Genomic DNA, 16,019 nt, shown 5'->3' with positions numbered 1-16,019 from the left:
ATACAAAAAAATTAGCCAGATGTGGTGGCACATGCCTACACTCCCAGCTACTTGGGAGGCTGAGGCAGGAGGATGGCTTGGATCCAGGAGACAGGGGCTATAGTGAGCTGAGATCGTGTGCCACTGCCCTCCAGCCTGGGTGACAGAGTGAGACCCTGTCTCAAACAAACAAAAAAGCAAACAAGGTTAGTACCCTGGCTTAGTAGGGCATTACGAGGAGCGAACCCAGCGTCTAGGCTGTGGCAGAGTCAGGCAGGTGCAGTCTAGAGTTGGTCCCTGGGGACTGGTGTGGTACAGGGTGGAGGTCTGAGCATCAGAGGTCCAGCCCGGTAGGTTGGCTCAGAACCAGGCTCTAGGACCCACAGAGACATCAGAGAGCAAATGGGAACACCCAGGCCTGGGAGAACAACTGCATCTCGAAGGAAGGGGATGTCCTTGGCTGGGTGTCTCCATTGCGCAACTCCACGGGGTGTCATCCCGTAGGATACAATGTGGACGCCCTCTCTAGCGTTGTGCCACATAGAGCAACATGCTAGGACTAGGCACCAGGGGCACCCCCAGGCATCCTGGATCCTGGACTTAGGGCAGCAGAACCAGTCTAGGCCTAATTCACTGCTTTGGCCATCTGGGGCATAGATAGCAGTTGCAGAAAAGGAGGTTTCCCTACCCCTCCTGGTTGGAAACTGGAGGCCTGAGCTTGGTCCGAGGATAGCCGCAGGAGGTGGGGGTGGGGTGCAGACAGCAACAGGCTCAGCAGGAACTTTCCTCAGACCTGCAAACTGCTCCCAGGAGTTGTAGGCGGCCCCTCACTTTGCTCTCTGGGGCCGGGCTGCCCAGCCCCTCCCTGTTGATTCAGGAGCACTGCCAACAAAAGGGAAGGGCCCAGAGAAGGTTCCAGGCCATTCAAAGGACTGGCCAACTGGGCCCAGAAGACTGGCATTGTTTTGCTAAGAGAAATGGTTGAGAAAGCACTTAAGAATCCCTGAAATTTGGAGGGCTGCTGTCCAGAACACAGATTGCAAAAGCAAGATTCGGTGCCTCGCAGCACACCAAGTGCTTTCGCCAGCAATGATCTTAACCCTCAAACAACCCTGGGGGGGCGATTAATATTGTTATCCACTTTTACACCCAAGGGAGGTGGCTAATATTGTTATCCCCTTTACACCCAAGGAAGTGGGCCCTAGGAAGTCACAGGGTAACAGGGGCAGGGCCGGGCCTCCGCCGAGCCTGATGTTTCCACTGCAGCACTGACCACCAGGTCTTCACAGGGGTCGGAACTGCCAGAAACGGCCTAACCCTGGTGCAGGACAACTGGGTTCAGTCACCACAAGACCAGGGAGCACTGGGTAGCAAAGCCATGGGTTTATAAGAGGCCAAAAAGTGTTCATGTCTGAGCCTCCAAAAGGACAGCAGCCCCCACTTAGACTCATCCCCCAAGGATCACCCCTGAGAATCTCTGATTCTCTCTGGCAGCCTAACAGGAGCCATAAGAAAACCTGTTTTGTCCTCTCTGTTCAATCCTTGAAAATATTCGCCATTCAAAGGGACCAAATCTCAACCTTTCTGCTTGGTGAGCCTTCCCCAGCCAAATGTCAGGGGGCCCTGTATGACACGCAGTCACTCACTCACAGCTTTCAAATTCTCTTTATTAAAAATCTTTTTTATCTCTTTTGTAAAAACAAACACTTTGCAGTCAGTTACACAGATCAGGAAAAGTAGTGACAATTAATAGGACACTCAACAAATTTCAATACTTTACAAGTTCAAACTTAAATTAACTTAGTGTTTTTGTTTTTCTCATAAATTCAAAAAACAAACTCTGGTCCAGTTCAAGTATAATCTAATTACCTAACAGGTCACAGCCCTGGACTGTCCAAGAATGGGAAACCCTGATATACCAATGGCTTCTGCTCACACCATTGAATTTTCCAAATCATTTGGGAATACTGTCTAGATAGATGGTATTTTGGGTGTTAGCAATGAAAAGAAAATTATACAGGGGTTATATTTTTGTTATATTAACCCCGGGGTAAATATGAATCTGTTGCTCAAGGTGGCAATTGCTCTTCAGCATTGTTTTCTGGGAGATACTTTGAAATGGTTGACAAAACACTGAAGAAAAGCTTTAAAAAATAAATCAATATTTTCCTGGTTGCCTTTAATAGTGCATTGTGTGTGGCACACATAGGAATAAAAAGTGCAAATCATAGGGTCGGTGAAGGACCATGCCAATGGAATTGTATAAAAATAAATAAAAATAAATACATATGTACACACAAGTATAGACTTTTCGATGATTTTAAACTGAAGGTTCTGATTGAATGCAGATAGTGCCTCGTCTCCCTCCCAAGGGCTTTCCCTAGCTTTCCAGCATGAAGATCAGTCTATCAACAAGGAAGCCATAACATTACATGACCATCTGGATTTCCATGAAAATGCTGCTGGGGATGGGGGGTTGGGAAAGGCAGGGGAGGCGCAGGGAATGAGCTGGTGAAGTATGCTCCCACTTTGCTAGGGGATAAAGCGTCCAGTCTCTCTGATAACGTACAGTTCTAGCCTCTGATGGAAGATGTGGGCTTTTTCTAGCAAAGTTCAGCAAAAAGGACAAAGAACTGCCCCTAGAATTCCCTCCAGTGGGAAGAAAGACACACAGGAGCAAAGGTTTTCTGAGAAATGGAGGAGGCATAGCTGGTGTCCAGAATGCCAGGTTCAAATTTGTGGAGTTGGCCGGGGAACAATCTGGGCTGAGCCATGGTCTTCAGACTTTATTTGAGATACCAGCTTTTCAGCAGCCCCCATATGGTCTTGTCAAAAGATAAAATTACAACAAATTTAAAGATCTTAGTTGGCTTTTATTTTTGATTCTAGAACTGGGCAACACATCACTCTATAAAATAGAAAGTGTTCCCATGAGCTGAGCGGAGGAGGTTGGCTTTATGGACAGAAAAGGGCTGAGGAAAGCAGACACCAGACTGGACGTCTCAAAGTTCCCTTCCTTGTAAAGGTTAAAACCAAGGACACATCTTCATCATGCTGGTTAAAACTGGCCTGTTTGGGGATTTGGCTATTCTGTCTCTCTCTCTCCTGATTTCTTGGAAGGCAGAACTTTAACATGAGTGACTCGCTTTTGTTTTGGTCTGGTGGGCCTAGTGCAGAGGGGCTCAGTCCAAACCAACAGCCTCCTCTGAATTGTATTTAATAGCCTGATGATGATGACGAGTTCAGGTTTCTCGCTTGTTCCGACCTCTCCGCATCACACCTGTTCTTGCTGGTCTGCTTTTCCCCTGGAGCTTGCCTTCACTGTTTGCTCTCACTGGCTCCCAGGAGTCTGTTCCTGGCCAATGACTGCATGCTGTCAGGTTTACTCCGATTGTTTTAGGCTCTGCATTTGTTCCCTTTGTGTGCCTCAGTTGCCTGATATAAAATGTCAGCCTTGAACTAATCTCTCTGCCCTTCTTCCATGAGTACAGAGGACAGAATGTGCAGTACACTCTCACATGCCATAAAAAGGGAAATGAAAAAAAAATAAAACCCAAACCCTACACAATCCCTTCTCAGTCTGCCTGCCCAAGGTCAGGAGCAGAAACAGCAGGAACTGCCTAGGGGAGAGTGACCTGTCTTCCTTGTTTTATTTTTCCTGGGCTAAGCCATGGACGGTGCTTTCAGGAGAGTGTCTCAGCTCATGAAAACAGCTCCGGGCTCCCTTTCTAACTGCCCGAGGGCCTCTCTCTGGCTTTAGCAGAGCCTCATTTGCCCCAGCACCTCTATCCCACACCCTTTCATTAGAATACCAAGCTAGAGACCCCACATCCTACAGGCACCGACCCTCCAGTACCAGAAAGAGCAGTGGGAATCAGGACTCTTCGTAACACTTTGGTATCAAACTCTGAACATTTGGTCCAGCCCAAGGAGCCCTCAAGCATCTGCCCAGCTGGAAAGGGCCCATCTACAGACGCCCAGCAAACCTTAATGCCACTCTTTGGCTCTGCAGCCTTCTCTTTCCTTAGCTTCTCCCCTGACTGAGGGGCTATTTAAAAACCACCCGACTGTGAGGTGGATGTACCCCAGAGTGCAGGCACCAAGGCTGAGTCAAGGACAGATGATATTTCCTTGTAACTGTGTCTCACACCAATGCCATGCATTGCGGAGAGGCCAGCGTTCAACCTAAGCCCACGCCAACTGCTGTTTTAGCTGGAGGAAGAAGACGCTTCCATTTTTATTTTTAATTACAGTGAATCTGTACCAAATCCATTGTCCAGAATAGAACAAACTCTGACATCTCCTGAAATCAAGAGGAGGGAAGTAAGTTTGGAAGAAACTTATCGGAGCTTCCAAAATGAAGGGCTTTTTTCATCTTCTCTAAAATTCATTTAACTTTACTTTAAGGCATAAGTCTGGCAGACTTCTGGAACAACTGAGAGGATGAAAGAATTATTAAAAACAGGGGGCTTTTCAAAAGGGGGGCCCAGCTGGAGGAAGAGGTTAATGAAGCCACTCCCGGCTTCTGCCAACAGATTGTCTGTAATGTCCCCTCACTGGGACTGCAGACCCGACTCGGCTCCCCAGTGCACAGGATACAAGGGACACAAGGCAGAGACACTGCTGCAGACTCACTGCAGGGGTTCGCCTGACCCAGGAGTTTCCATTAAACCTTTTCCTTGCATGACTCAGCCAGGCCTGACCTGTTATATCCCATCAAGAATTTTAACACAGTGAAAATCCCTGAGAAGTTGGATTTTGTGAAAAGAAAATGATCCTTGGCACATAAGGAGAGTGGGGGGAGGGAGCAAGAGGAGAAGAAAGAAAAACAAACTGAATGATTGTTTGAGAGAAACAAGAGTTAACAGGGAGCGAGCTGGTGACCCTCAGCGCGCTGGACACGCCTGGGTGACTTGGCTCCTGGAGACGTTTCAGGGGCATTTCACAGAGTCTCTGGGAACAAACCCAAGCAACATGCCCTGCTTGGTTTTCCTTCCTCTCAGGCTTTAGTCCTGTCACCGGGATCAGGAGGGCCCCACTTGGCAAGCTCTCCTCTCACACCTTCGAGTGGCAGCAGCAGAGGCAGAAGCATCAGAGCTTTTTCCTTTCAAAGCGTGGCACGATTCCACTGTCCTCTGGCCTTGGACTACCTGCCCCCTCCGTCTCCTTGAGGCCCTCCTCAGCCAGCTGGGACAAATATTTCTGTGGAAAGAAGAGGGGAAGCGGAGGAAGGGACACATTAGTAGGGACCAAGAAGAAGAGGAGAGGAGGGGACATGCCTCAAACATCCCTCTCCTGGCATCTGTGCCCAGCTGTGGGGGCTACCCTCTTCCTGGTTCACAGATCCCCCTGGGGCGATGGAACCTATGCTAAGTACCTCATTAGGTTGGTGTACAAGTGATACTCGTCTCCTGTAGGACATGTAGAAAGTACAGATATAATAGCAAACACTTCCAAAGCCCTTATCTGGTGTCAAGTGCTGTTCTAACTGCTTGACTTACATAAGCTCATTTAACCCCAAAACAACTCTGTTTTCCAGAAACAGCCCAAGCTCTAGGCAGCTATCTATGCATAAGAGGCAGAGGGAAGGAAGCAGGAAGGCGGGGTAAATGAGCGCTGGCCTATAGCGATTGTGCAAGACAGAACCAGGGCCTGACATTTAAGACTCTTAACAACCTGTTTCCTGTCAGGGCAGGCTATCGGGTGGGGAGCCGGGGAGGTCTTTTGATGGATTTAAAAATGGGCCTGTCTGTTCTAATCTTGAGGGCTGCCTCTGCAGGACCCCAGAACTCTCACTGCTATGACTGGCCTCAGCCTAACACAATGAACCAGGTCGGGCCGCTCTTGGTCAAAACACTGAGACAGAACAAGGACAGGTTTGAGGCCCCAACTGGGGTCCTCTGACTATTAGGGCAGCAAGGAAAAGGTAAAGAGCACTGCCTTAGGAGTCAGAGGGTGCATTAGGAGTCAGAAGTGTGTGCACTCTGTAGTCAGATGACCTGGGTTCATATCCTAGCCCTCAGCAAGCAAGTTGTCAAGTATCTCTGACATCTGTGAAGGGAGGAGAAAAACAGTAACTACCACATAAGGTTGCTGCAGAGTTGAAGAGAGGCGACACAAGGCACTCAGCACAGCATCTGACACAGAATAAACACGCAGTAATGTTGGCTTTTCTTATTAGCAGCGCCAGCCATATGAGTTGGGGAAAGTCACACCTCTCCTCCCAGCCTCAGACTCCTAATCTGTTAAATGACAGGAACAGTGTCATCCTCATTCTCCCCGCTTCTGGGATGGTTTGGAGAGTCAGATGAGAGCGGCTACGTGAGATGACCAGGTCTGCCTCTCTCTCCATAGAAGAGACTGCAATTGGCTTCCAGAAATGGGCGTGGCCTGACTGGAAGAGGAGCAAACCGTGGACGGCAGCAGGCGAAGCTGCTGATAGAGGTTCTCCCCTGCCTTGGCTCAGGGAGGGTAAACCGTGTGCTGAAGAAGGCAAGTGAATGAGTGTACACATTCCACTCCAGGGCCGGAAGCCAAGCAGGTATCTAGTTTTCCCATTGAGTGCTGATGCCACCTGTTGATCTGAATCACTCTGGATGGGTTCTTGCAGAGCCATGACCGGCAATGGGGCACAGCACAGGTTGCGCAGACTGAATGGAGCCTCCTTCAACCTGCTCCCTGCTTTAGGAGCAATTCCCAGTCCCCAGCTCAAGGCCTCTCAGTGGTGTTAAGTTTCAAAGTTGTCTGATTTAAGTGTCAGCCATCACCTGCTGCTTGGGGTGAGGTGGATGAGGCTGTGTGGGGCAAGACAAGAAAGGCATGACTTGGAGGGTCAGACTGGGTCCCACAGAGCCAGCTGAGGGAAATCATCTAGCTTGATGTGTGACAGAAATCCTATCTGGGAAGCCTGTGGTGGAAACGCCCAGCTCCCCAGCAGGTGCACCAGGTAAAGCTGCACTGCAGTCGGCTGGCACGAGGGGCTTAGCCAATGTCTGCCCCAATGCACCTGAGAACCACAGGAAGGCTCTGGCGAGCTTCGGGGAGGGGAGTCTGCCTGGGCGTGTGGCCCAGAGGCTCAGAACACAGTGCAGTCCACTGCCCTGGAAAACATACATGAATTAGAATTAGAGGCCCTGGCAAGCCTGAACTCTCCCTAACTTCCAAAGTGACCTTGAGCTGTGTGGTCTCCTGAAGGGCTGCACAATCCTACTGCAAATGCTGGAGGAGAGAAAGGGTTCTCACACCGACGGATCAGGGTCTGATATGAAGATGGTTTACAATGCAGACTCTCAGCCCAGCCCTAGGGAAAATGAGTAAACAAGTGTAGGATGAGATCCAGGAAGCTGCATTTCAAAAAGATGCCAGCTGGTCCAAGGACTAAGGTTTGGGAAAATCAGGACCAGATGATTTCCAAGACCCCTTCCAGCCCTGCCATTCTGTAGGTTTCATCTTGTTGGGAAAAGGGATGATTGTATCTTCAAGCTAGATGACTTCCCTCAGCTGGCTCTGTGGGACCCAGTCTGATCGACCCTCCTGCTCTGGCTGAGTCACGCCTTTCTTGCCTTGTCCCAGGAGAGGCCTAGCCTTGGGCCACAGGCCCTGTGGCTGCCTCAATCACAGAGCAGCTGCCCTCTGGAGGGAAATCAAGAGGCTTCAATGACCTGAGTTTGGGCCCAGTCTATGATAGTCCCCTGCAGATGGTGACCCAGGCCTTGACATTATGGGTCTCAGTTTCCAAGACGAGTATAGTAGAGTAGAAAGAGGAAAAGTTATTCCGAATCAGGCGATCTGATCCTAGGCGCAGTAACTCACTATCTGCGTGGCCTTGGATGAATCACATAGCTTCTCTGGGCCTCAGTTTTCTCAGTTATTAAACAAAGTTGGCCCATATCTGAGTTTTTTTTTTTTTTTTAAACTAAGGGTGCACATTTGAATCTTTTGGTGAACGTCCTCAAATTACACATTCTTGCAACCTGCCTTCCACCCCCAAATTCTACTAAATATCCAACTTAGTACCTGTACATTAGAAATACTGTCCAGACGAGTCTGCTCCATGTCCCTGGTTAAGAACGGCTAGATCAGTCACTTTAAAACAATTTAAGGATCATAGTAACGCCTGGCCTGGGACTTGGGCACAGCCACTGTGAGGACTTCTTGATTCAAAGCCTTGGGGTTCAGATAACTAGTCTGATTCCTTGTAGTCAAAACAGGAGGTGTCTTGAGATACTTATCCCTCGCCATCTGATATATCAGGTCTTCTTTTAAGCTACCAAAACCTAACCCGTGCCAGAAGCTAATCATGAAAACCACATTCTAATATATTATATATTACAGAACACATGACGATAGTTCCTTGATCTTAAGGCACATTTTTTTCACACATGAATATCTCTCACATAAAAGTGCATTTCATAGTTGATGAAGTCTCATCCCTTCATTTGCAACATTTTTTTTTTTCTAGTTGGTACCAAAAAACAGTGGTGTCTTACAAATGATGGCACCTTAGACTGGGTGAAATATGGTGCATAGAGTATTTTTTTTTTTTTTTTTTTTGAGGCGGAGTTTCACTCATGTTACCCAGGCTGGAGTGCAATGGCGCGATCTCGGCTCACCGCAGCCTCCGCCTCCTGGGTTCAGGCAATTCTCCTGCCTCAGCCTCCTGAGTAGCTGGGATTACAGGCACGCACCACCATGCCCAGTTAAATTTTTGTATTTTTAGTAGAGACGGGGTTTCACCATGTTGACCAGGATGGTCTCGATCTCTTGACCTCGTGATCCACCCGCCTCAGCCTCCCAAAGTGCTGGGATTACAGGCTTGAGCCACCGCGCCCGGCTGAGTATTTTTTTATATGTTGCTTTTGAACATACTATACCATTTATTTTATTTATTGCTTGTTACCTACATTAGAATGAAAACTCCATGAGAACAGGGATTTTGTCCACTTTACTGTTGTTGATATAGGATTCCTGGTACCTAGAATAGTGTCTGGTACCTAGCGTGCCTGTGATAAGTATTTGCTGTACAGATGAACAGCTAAAAAGAACAAAGCAGTGGTTTTATTCTAGCAAGAAGGGATAGCTGCATAGGGGAACAGAAACAGAGAAATATCTGCAACTGGAACATCTGAGTCTTGTGGGGAGGGGTCAGCCCCAGTCACGGGCCAGGTGAACACTGGCCTAACTTGTTACTCACAGTATAGAGGGAGAGGTGGCTATTGCCAGAGCCAAACCCAAACAGGATGTTTAGACATGCGCTAGGAGCACGGGGGAGGCAGCCACCATGTAGAGGGCAGCTTGATGCAATCAACTCTATGGGAAGATAAGGAGGTCTCCACGTAGTGGAAGGAGCAGAAACTCACAGAAGCAGAAATCAGTTTGGTGTGCTTGGGGAATGGCAAGTAACCTGTGGCCTGGAGTAGGCCTTGCAGGTGGAGCTAGACTCAGAGGCAAGCAAGGCCAAGGACCCCAGACACCTGGCTCAGTTATGGAGACTGGGGAGCCCCTGGCGTGCTGGGCAAGAAGGGTGGACAGTTACCTGTAAGTTCCTATAGTGGACAGCGCTGCGGCAGTGGCTTATCTTCGCTGTCTCCTCACTCGTGTAGAACAGCCCACACAGCTTGCAATAAAACCCAGTCCTGGGAACCACGAACTCCACCCCTGGGGAAGGATGGGGGCGAGACAGGCAGAGTTAAGAAGGCGTGAGAGGCAGGTGCCTGTGTCCTGGCAGCCATCAGGTGGAAACGGGAGCCACGAGCTCCACCCCTCACTTGCTGTTGACCTTGGCTGGTTACCGAGCTTATCCAAGCCTCAGTTTCCTCATCTGCAAAACAGTCACAAAGAAACTCACACCCACGTCACTCGCAGGTGGTCTTGAACGTAAGGGATGGACTCGGCAGTGTGGTAAGCACTCAGCCGCTCCACGGCCTGCAGCTATCCTGGGGGGATCTAGGTCCAGGTTCTCCTACTGACAGCCTCCTTCCAAGAAGAGAACAATGAAGGTGATTTCTGACATTTCTGTTATTTCACTTGTTGGATTTCATTTCTCCACACCCTACCTCTCTTGCAGCTGCTGTGACCAGGACTCTGGAAGAATTCTCTCATTTTTGTTGGTTTATTTTAGAATTATGTTCTTTACAGAAAAAAAAAGTAAATAAAAGGAAGGAAAAAAGTCCCCCAGAGTCACTCCAGTCCACATGTTCTCCTCTACATGATTAACCTGTACGTGGGCCTCTTTGTGGGGGCCGTTTCAGTTATACCCTGATTACAATTCTGTCCTCTTGTCTTCATGTAATTGTCTATCATTGACATTTTCTCACTTCCTCCACTCTTTACATCTGAACCATCAATTAGCATTTCATTTGTCATTTATTGAATGTAAGTCCTAGAATTCTGGGAGGCCTTTTGATTCCAAGCAAAGGAAACAATGGCGTCGCCACCGCAGAGTGGCAATGTCACAGCCAGGGGACTCATCCTTGAAGGGATGGTGGCAGCTCCAGCCTCCACCAAGGTGTTTTGCAGGTCACAGTTCCCCTCTTGAAGACATGGTCAGTCAGCAGAGTGGAAAGAGCCCAGCTCTGAGAGGGTCTGGGCCAGACACTAAGAACCCATGTGACCTGGGGACAGTCAGCCGAACTGTTCCTGGGGCTCAGTTTCCTCACCTGAGAATGGAGGCAGGAATACATGCCGTGTTTACCAGACACCTGACTACAGTTCCAGCCAAAGGGCAGGGGTGTGAGGGCCGTGAGGACCCATCAGGGAACTAAGAAAGAGGGGTGATGCTTGGAACACGCAATCCCACTTGCAGGCTGGGGAAGAACCTTCTCCTCTGCTGGGGCTGGGCGATGGGTTGAGGTCTGGCCACCCTGGGTAGGAGGGAGGAAGGGGCCTGGGAATGGCACAGGCAGGGGAACAGTAACTTCTTGCAGGGATGGGGACAGGGGAGGTCCCTACTTCTGACAGCGCCCACTGCAAGGTACAGCGTGGCCGCCTGCAAGCCCAGCTGCTTGGGTTGCTTCACTTTCCTCCTCCCGCCTCCCAGGACACTGAGCTAAGTGTCTAGGACACCCTGTCACAGGGAAGCAGCCTAGACTTGTCATTAGAACTCTTTTTCCATTTCAAAATAGCCACTTATCAGTGTGAAGGGCAGCTCTGAAGGAGGGAAAGGGAGGGAAGGAGGGAGGCCAGGAGGCCTGCTGGGTCTGACAGTGGCGCTGCAGCCGGGGCCTGGGGCGTCCCCCTCAGCCTGGCTTTCTCTAACCGCCACGTCGCAGGCTGCATGCCATGCCCTCAACAGTGGTCCAAGAAGTGAGGGGGCCTCACTCAGGCCCAGGTGCCCAGTGGGAGGTTGAGTATCCTTCCTTTCCTCTCTGCCAAGGATGGAAAAGTGGCCCCAGCTTGGCGTGTGGGGGGCCGGTTCTCCCCTCCACCACACACACAGGTCCTGACTTCTGGCTGTTGGTGCTGGCAGAGGTGCATTCAGCAAGGCCTGCTCCTTCCTCCGTTGCTACAAAATAGTTTTCCCTTTGCTTCTGCTCTGCAGAGAGCCAAGACCCCCCGCAATCCAGGAGAGGGGCAGCTGGGAAAGAAGGAGGGCTTTGATCAGAGCCACACTCTCAGTCTCATCCCAGCCCTTAAAGGAGGAGCCAGCCGGATGGTACCAGGAAAGAAGCCTTGAGGTTTTCACTAAGCCTCCTATTGAGTCCTCTGAGTCCCTGTGTGGGGACCCCCAGAAGGGGCACAGCTGCCCTAGGAGCTACCACAGAGCCTTAAGCAGGGATTAAGCTGGTAGCCCAAGCTCCCAGCAGGGTAGCTACAGCCATCCTCTGCAGGTTCTGGGAGAGATTTCATTTGGACAAAGACTTCTACCGCCAAAAAAAAAAAAAAAAAAAAAAAAGAAAGAAAAAGAAAAACAACCTTGGAAGCCACAGTGTCATGTAGAGTCAAACCCAGCTCTTTTCCTTCTGCTTTGTGACCTCAGGCACAGTTACCCTCTCCGAGATTAGTGTCCTCAACTGTGAAATAGGGGCAATAATGCCACAGATGAGGCTTAGGAGAAGCACCTGTTACTTTGGCCTGGTGCTTAAAAAATACTGGTTTGGAGACACATGTTAAATATTTCATCACAGAAGCCTGAATAACTGCCTAAGTGTTGGCCTTCTCACCTGAACCCCAACCTCTCCCTGGGGCCACCTGGGGATCCCAGCTCCACTGTTTGGTGGTAGCTTTCTCCCCTGGCCCCTGCCCCACAGGTTTGGGCAGTACCAGGCAGCCTCGAGGCAGCACTGGGGGAAGAGAAACATGGGTGGGGAGAAACCCCAACAGCTGGAAACTTGTTCCAGAATAACTGGGGGTTGCCACAGGCACCACAAATCCCACAGCACAGCTCAGGACACTTCTGGAGTGTGAGGGGAACATGAGGAGGCAGCACACACGGCCCCTGCCCTGATGTGTTCTGGAGCCGCTCAGTCCTCCATTTTCCAGCTGCACTTGGCTTCTAATAATAGCTCATGGCACGGGTAATTATAACTCTGTCATCCTAGTAAAGCTGGGACGGGTAGAGGGGGGAGCTTGTGCTTTGCAGGGAATGCTGTTTGGTTCTAAGAGCAGGCCTTGGCAGGCTGGCACTGGCCAGGGTCAGGCAGAGCTGGCCCAGATCTCGAGAGCAGTGTCCTTCCCAGCCATGCCCACCCCTGGTCCCTGAGCAACCGGACTGGCCTCCTTTCCTCCCAACTGGGAGCCCAGTCCTTGACATTCCTTATTTCAACTCTATGCTTTCCACAGGGACAAAGCCTAAAAATTGTCTCTCACCTCCCTAGAAGTCTCCATGCCAGAAGCGACCAGTCCTGGAGGGTAAAGGGTTATGCAGCCCCAGTGAGAGGAGCCATAATAGGTCTTAATAAATATTTCATGAGTGAATAATAACAATAGATAACCCTTATTAAGTACCTCCTACTGGAAGCCACTAAGACCTTACCAGTATTTGTTCTCTTCATCCTCCAAATAACTCTGCATAGTAGGCTTCTATTACTGTGGCTGATTCACAGATGAAGAAATCCAAGCACAGAGGTTAAATGAGTTGCTCTTTGTCATCCAGCCAGCAAGTAGTAGACAGGGGATTTAAACTCAGAGAATCAGATTCCATAGTCTGTGCTCTTACTTTCTGCACAAAAATTGCCTTTTCTACACTGTGCTGAGGCCTGAACTGGAAGAACCCGGAGAACAGAGGGATTTGAGATCACAACTCCTGAGTTCTTTTTTCTTTTTTACCTTTTCTTTTTCTTTTATACCTGTTTCTTTTTTTACTTTCTTTTTTTCCTTTTTTTGAGACAGGGTCTCTCTCTAGCCCAGGCTGGAGTGCAGTGGCACAATCATGGCCCGCCTGCCTCTCCTCCCAGGCTCAAGATCTGGATCTCCTTCCAGGCTCAAGAAATCCTCCCACCTCAACCTCCTGAGGAGCTGGGACGGCAGCTAGGTACCACCACTCCTGGCTAGTTTTTATTTTATTTTACTTTTTGTAGAGACGAGGGTCTTGCTATGTTGCATTTGGCTTCTTTTTTTTTTTTTTTTTTCGTATCCAACTACGAGCTTTTTTGGCTTCTAATAATAGCTCATGACATGGGTAATGATACTCTGTCATCCTAGTAAAGCTGGGACAGAGTAGCTGGGACTGCAGATGTGTACCAGTGCTCATAGCTAGTTTTTATTTTATTTTATTTTTTGCAGAGACAGGGTCTCCCTATGTTGCCCAGGCTGAGAAATCCTGAGTTCTAACCTGCATTTGCTATGTCATCTTGGGTAAGTCTGTGGACTTTGGTTTCCTCATCTGTCAAATGCAGAACCTCATATGATACTCCTCCCCAAGGGACCAATGAGATAATGAGTCTCAAAGCTAACTGAGACTAAAAACAAGTATGATCTCTAAAAGCCCCGAACTGAAAACAACCCAAATATCTGTCAACAGATGAATGAACAAACAGAATGTGCTATATCCATAGATGCAATGCAATACTCCTCAACAATAAAAAGAAACGGACTACTGATACACCCAGCAGTAGAGATGAATCTCAATGACGTTGAGTGAAAGAAGCCAAGCCAGACCAGCACATACAATATGATACCCTTTATATAAAACTCCGGAAAATGCAAACTAATATTTAGTGACAGAAAGGAGATCCTTTACCTGGGGATTGCAGTGTGGGGAGGGAGAGGCTACATAGGAGACAGGAAATTTGGGATGATGAACATTGTTGCCAATCTTGATAGTGGTGATGCCCTCACAGGTATATTTATGTGTCAAAACTGATCAAACTGTGTACTTTAAATATATACCCTTACTATATATCAATTATACCTCAATGGTGCCAATTTTAAAAAGGCAAGATACTATTTTCCTCCTAACTGGTTGGGAAAGACTAAAAACTGATAAAATCCAACAGGAGGTGGATATTAGGAACTCTCACTCAAGGTTGCGAAAACTGTCGTGAAAACGAATATCTTTTTGGAGTGCAATTTCCAAGTTGTGAAAACTGAGATCATCTTTCTGGAATGCAATTTAGTAGCAATTATGAACACTTAAAATGCAAATACATATGACCCTACAACCTCCTGGCTAGGACGCGATCCTACAGAAACACTGGCACACACATGCCACTGAACAAGCACATCTGAAAGGCAGCAGAGAACAGAAGCTAAGAACATGGCTCCAGAGTCAGGTGACTGGGGTTTGAACCTCACTCTGGTCTTTGCCAGTCATTAGCTGTGTGACGGCATCTCAGGTTTTTTATCTGTAAAATAAGGATAAAAACAGCACCTACCTACCTCATAGGTGTTTTGAGAGGGTTAAATGTGATAATACATGCAGATCACTAAAAATGGTACCTGCACAGATAATGTTAATAAAAGCTTAGCTATTATCATGGAAAAAAGAGCAGACAGCCAAAGTGTTCACCAGCAGAGGAAAGGATCAGTCATTTATAGCATAGCTTTTACTATGCAATATTTGCAGATGTTAAAAAGAATGTGTTCTCCATGTACTGACATGAAGAGATCTCTAGGACCTGCTACTAAGTGAAAAACGCCACTTGCAGAACATTATGTGTGTAGTGTGATCCTATTTTTGTGAGAGAAAAACTTTGGGCATGACAGTGTAGGTTACCTTTGGAGGGTGGAGAGAGACTGGAGGGAAGAGATCAAACCTTTAATATTGACTTGATATGGTTCTTATTTTTTGAATTTGTTATAATAATCTTTCACACTTTCTATAATGAAAAACAGTAATAAAAAGACACAAATCACAAGGTAGTGGAATTTAGTCTTAATTTTTGCTAGTGTCAGTTAGGTTCCAAGTTCTTGGATGACAAGAGACTTGTGTTATATTTCTTGGTTACCCCAGAGTGTCTAGCACAGTACCACGTTATCCAGTAAGTATTTGCTGGCTGACTGAGTACATGAAGGAGCCCTCTCTTCTCTTGCAGGGTGGCCTTTGCAACTCCTTTATAGAGCTAAAATACTCAGGGTCGTCTCAGTGTATTCTAAGGTTGGTATTTCTTTTTCCTTCTTTCTTACATTTTTGTCTTAGGGGATGCTGTGCAGCAAATTTATCCCTTTAAAAAAAAAAAAAAAGAAAGCAAGAAAGTTTGTTCTCCAGATCTGACTCTATGAAAATGGTACACCTGGAGGAAAGCAATAGTAAGACTTTTTTTTTTTAAAGGAGAAGGGAGAAAAAGAGCAACTCGGATGGAAAGGATGAACCTCCACACCAACCAGCCCTCCCTGAATGACCAGACACGTGGTCATCTGTCATCAGATGACCCCTGCTTCTCATGCTTCTGTGTGACACTCTCCCAGGTGACACTTTCTCCAGCTGTCTTTCTGAGCAGCTGCTACTACTACTTTATCTAATTACTTTCTGACCTTTCAGAGCTAATGCAAAGACTCGAAGGTGATGTAGGCTGGAGTTGCTGGGTTAATGGTTGTGTCAGAATCTCCCAGGGAATTTTCTTAAATTACCTTCATTCCCTACCCTGAAACTCTGCTTAACT

At 48.0% G+C, this 16,019-nt stretch overlaps 1 protein-coding gene and 1 long non-coding RNA gene across 6 annotated transcripts in view; one reads left to right on the top strand and one right to left on the bottom strand.

The window, feature by feature from the left end:
- Positions 1–1,625: 1,625 nt before the first annotated feature.
- RBM20 (RNA binding motif protein 20) overlaps positions 1,626–16,019 on the bottom strand; it is a 204,789-nt gene continuing 190,395 nt past the window's right edge. For 4 of the 5 annotated variants that reach the window (XM_032281593.1, XM_032281592.1, XM_032281594.1 and 1 more), the window contains exons 13-14: positions 9,515–9,636; positions 1,626–5,181 (exon numbers count right to left, since the gene is read on the bottom strand). In XM_032281593.1, the coding sequence (XP_032137484.1) occupies positions 5,071–5,181; positions 9,515–9,636 (233 nt within the window). In that variant the 3' untranslated portion in view covers positions 1,626–5,070. Of the gene's footprint in view, positions 5,182–8,882; positions 9,014–9,514; positions 9,637–16,019 lie in introns of all 5 variants that reach the window. The other variant, XR_004269967.1, reaches the window with a different exon arrangement.
- LOC116553924 lies at positions 13,696–15,587 on the top strand. The gene is made up of 2 exons (XR_004269968.1): positions 13,696–13,773; positions 15,453–15,587. It is a non-coding gene; the product is annotated as an uncharacterized LOC116553924 (long non-coding RNA).

Source organism: Sapajus apella, unplaced genomic scaffold, assembly GCF_009761245.1.
Source record: "Sapajus apella isolate SASKATOON/1434 unplaced genomic scaffold, GSC_monkey_1.0 scaffold13, whole genome shotgun sequence".
NCBI lineage: Eukaryota > Metazoa > Chordata > Mammalia > Primates > Cebidae > Sapajus > Sapajus apella.
The sequence above is the reverse complement of the archived record's forward strand: the minus strand, read 5'-3'. Positions and strand labels throughout refer to the sequence as shown.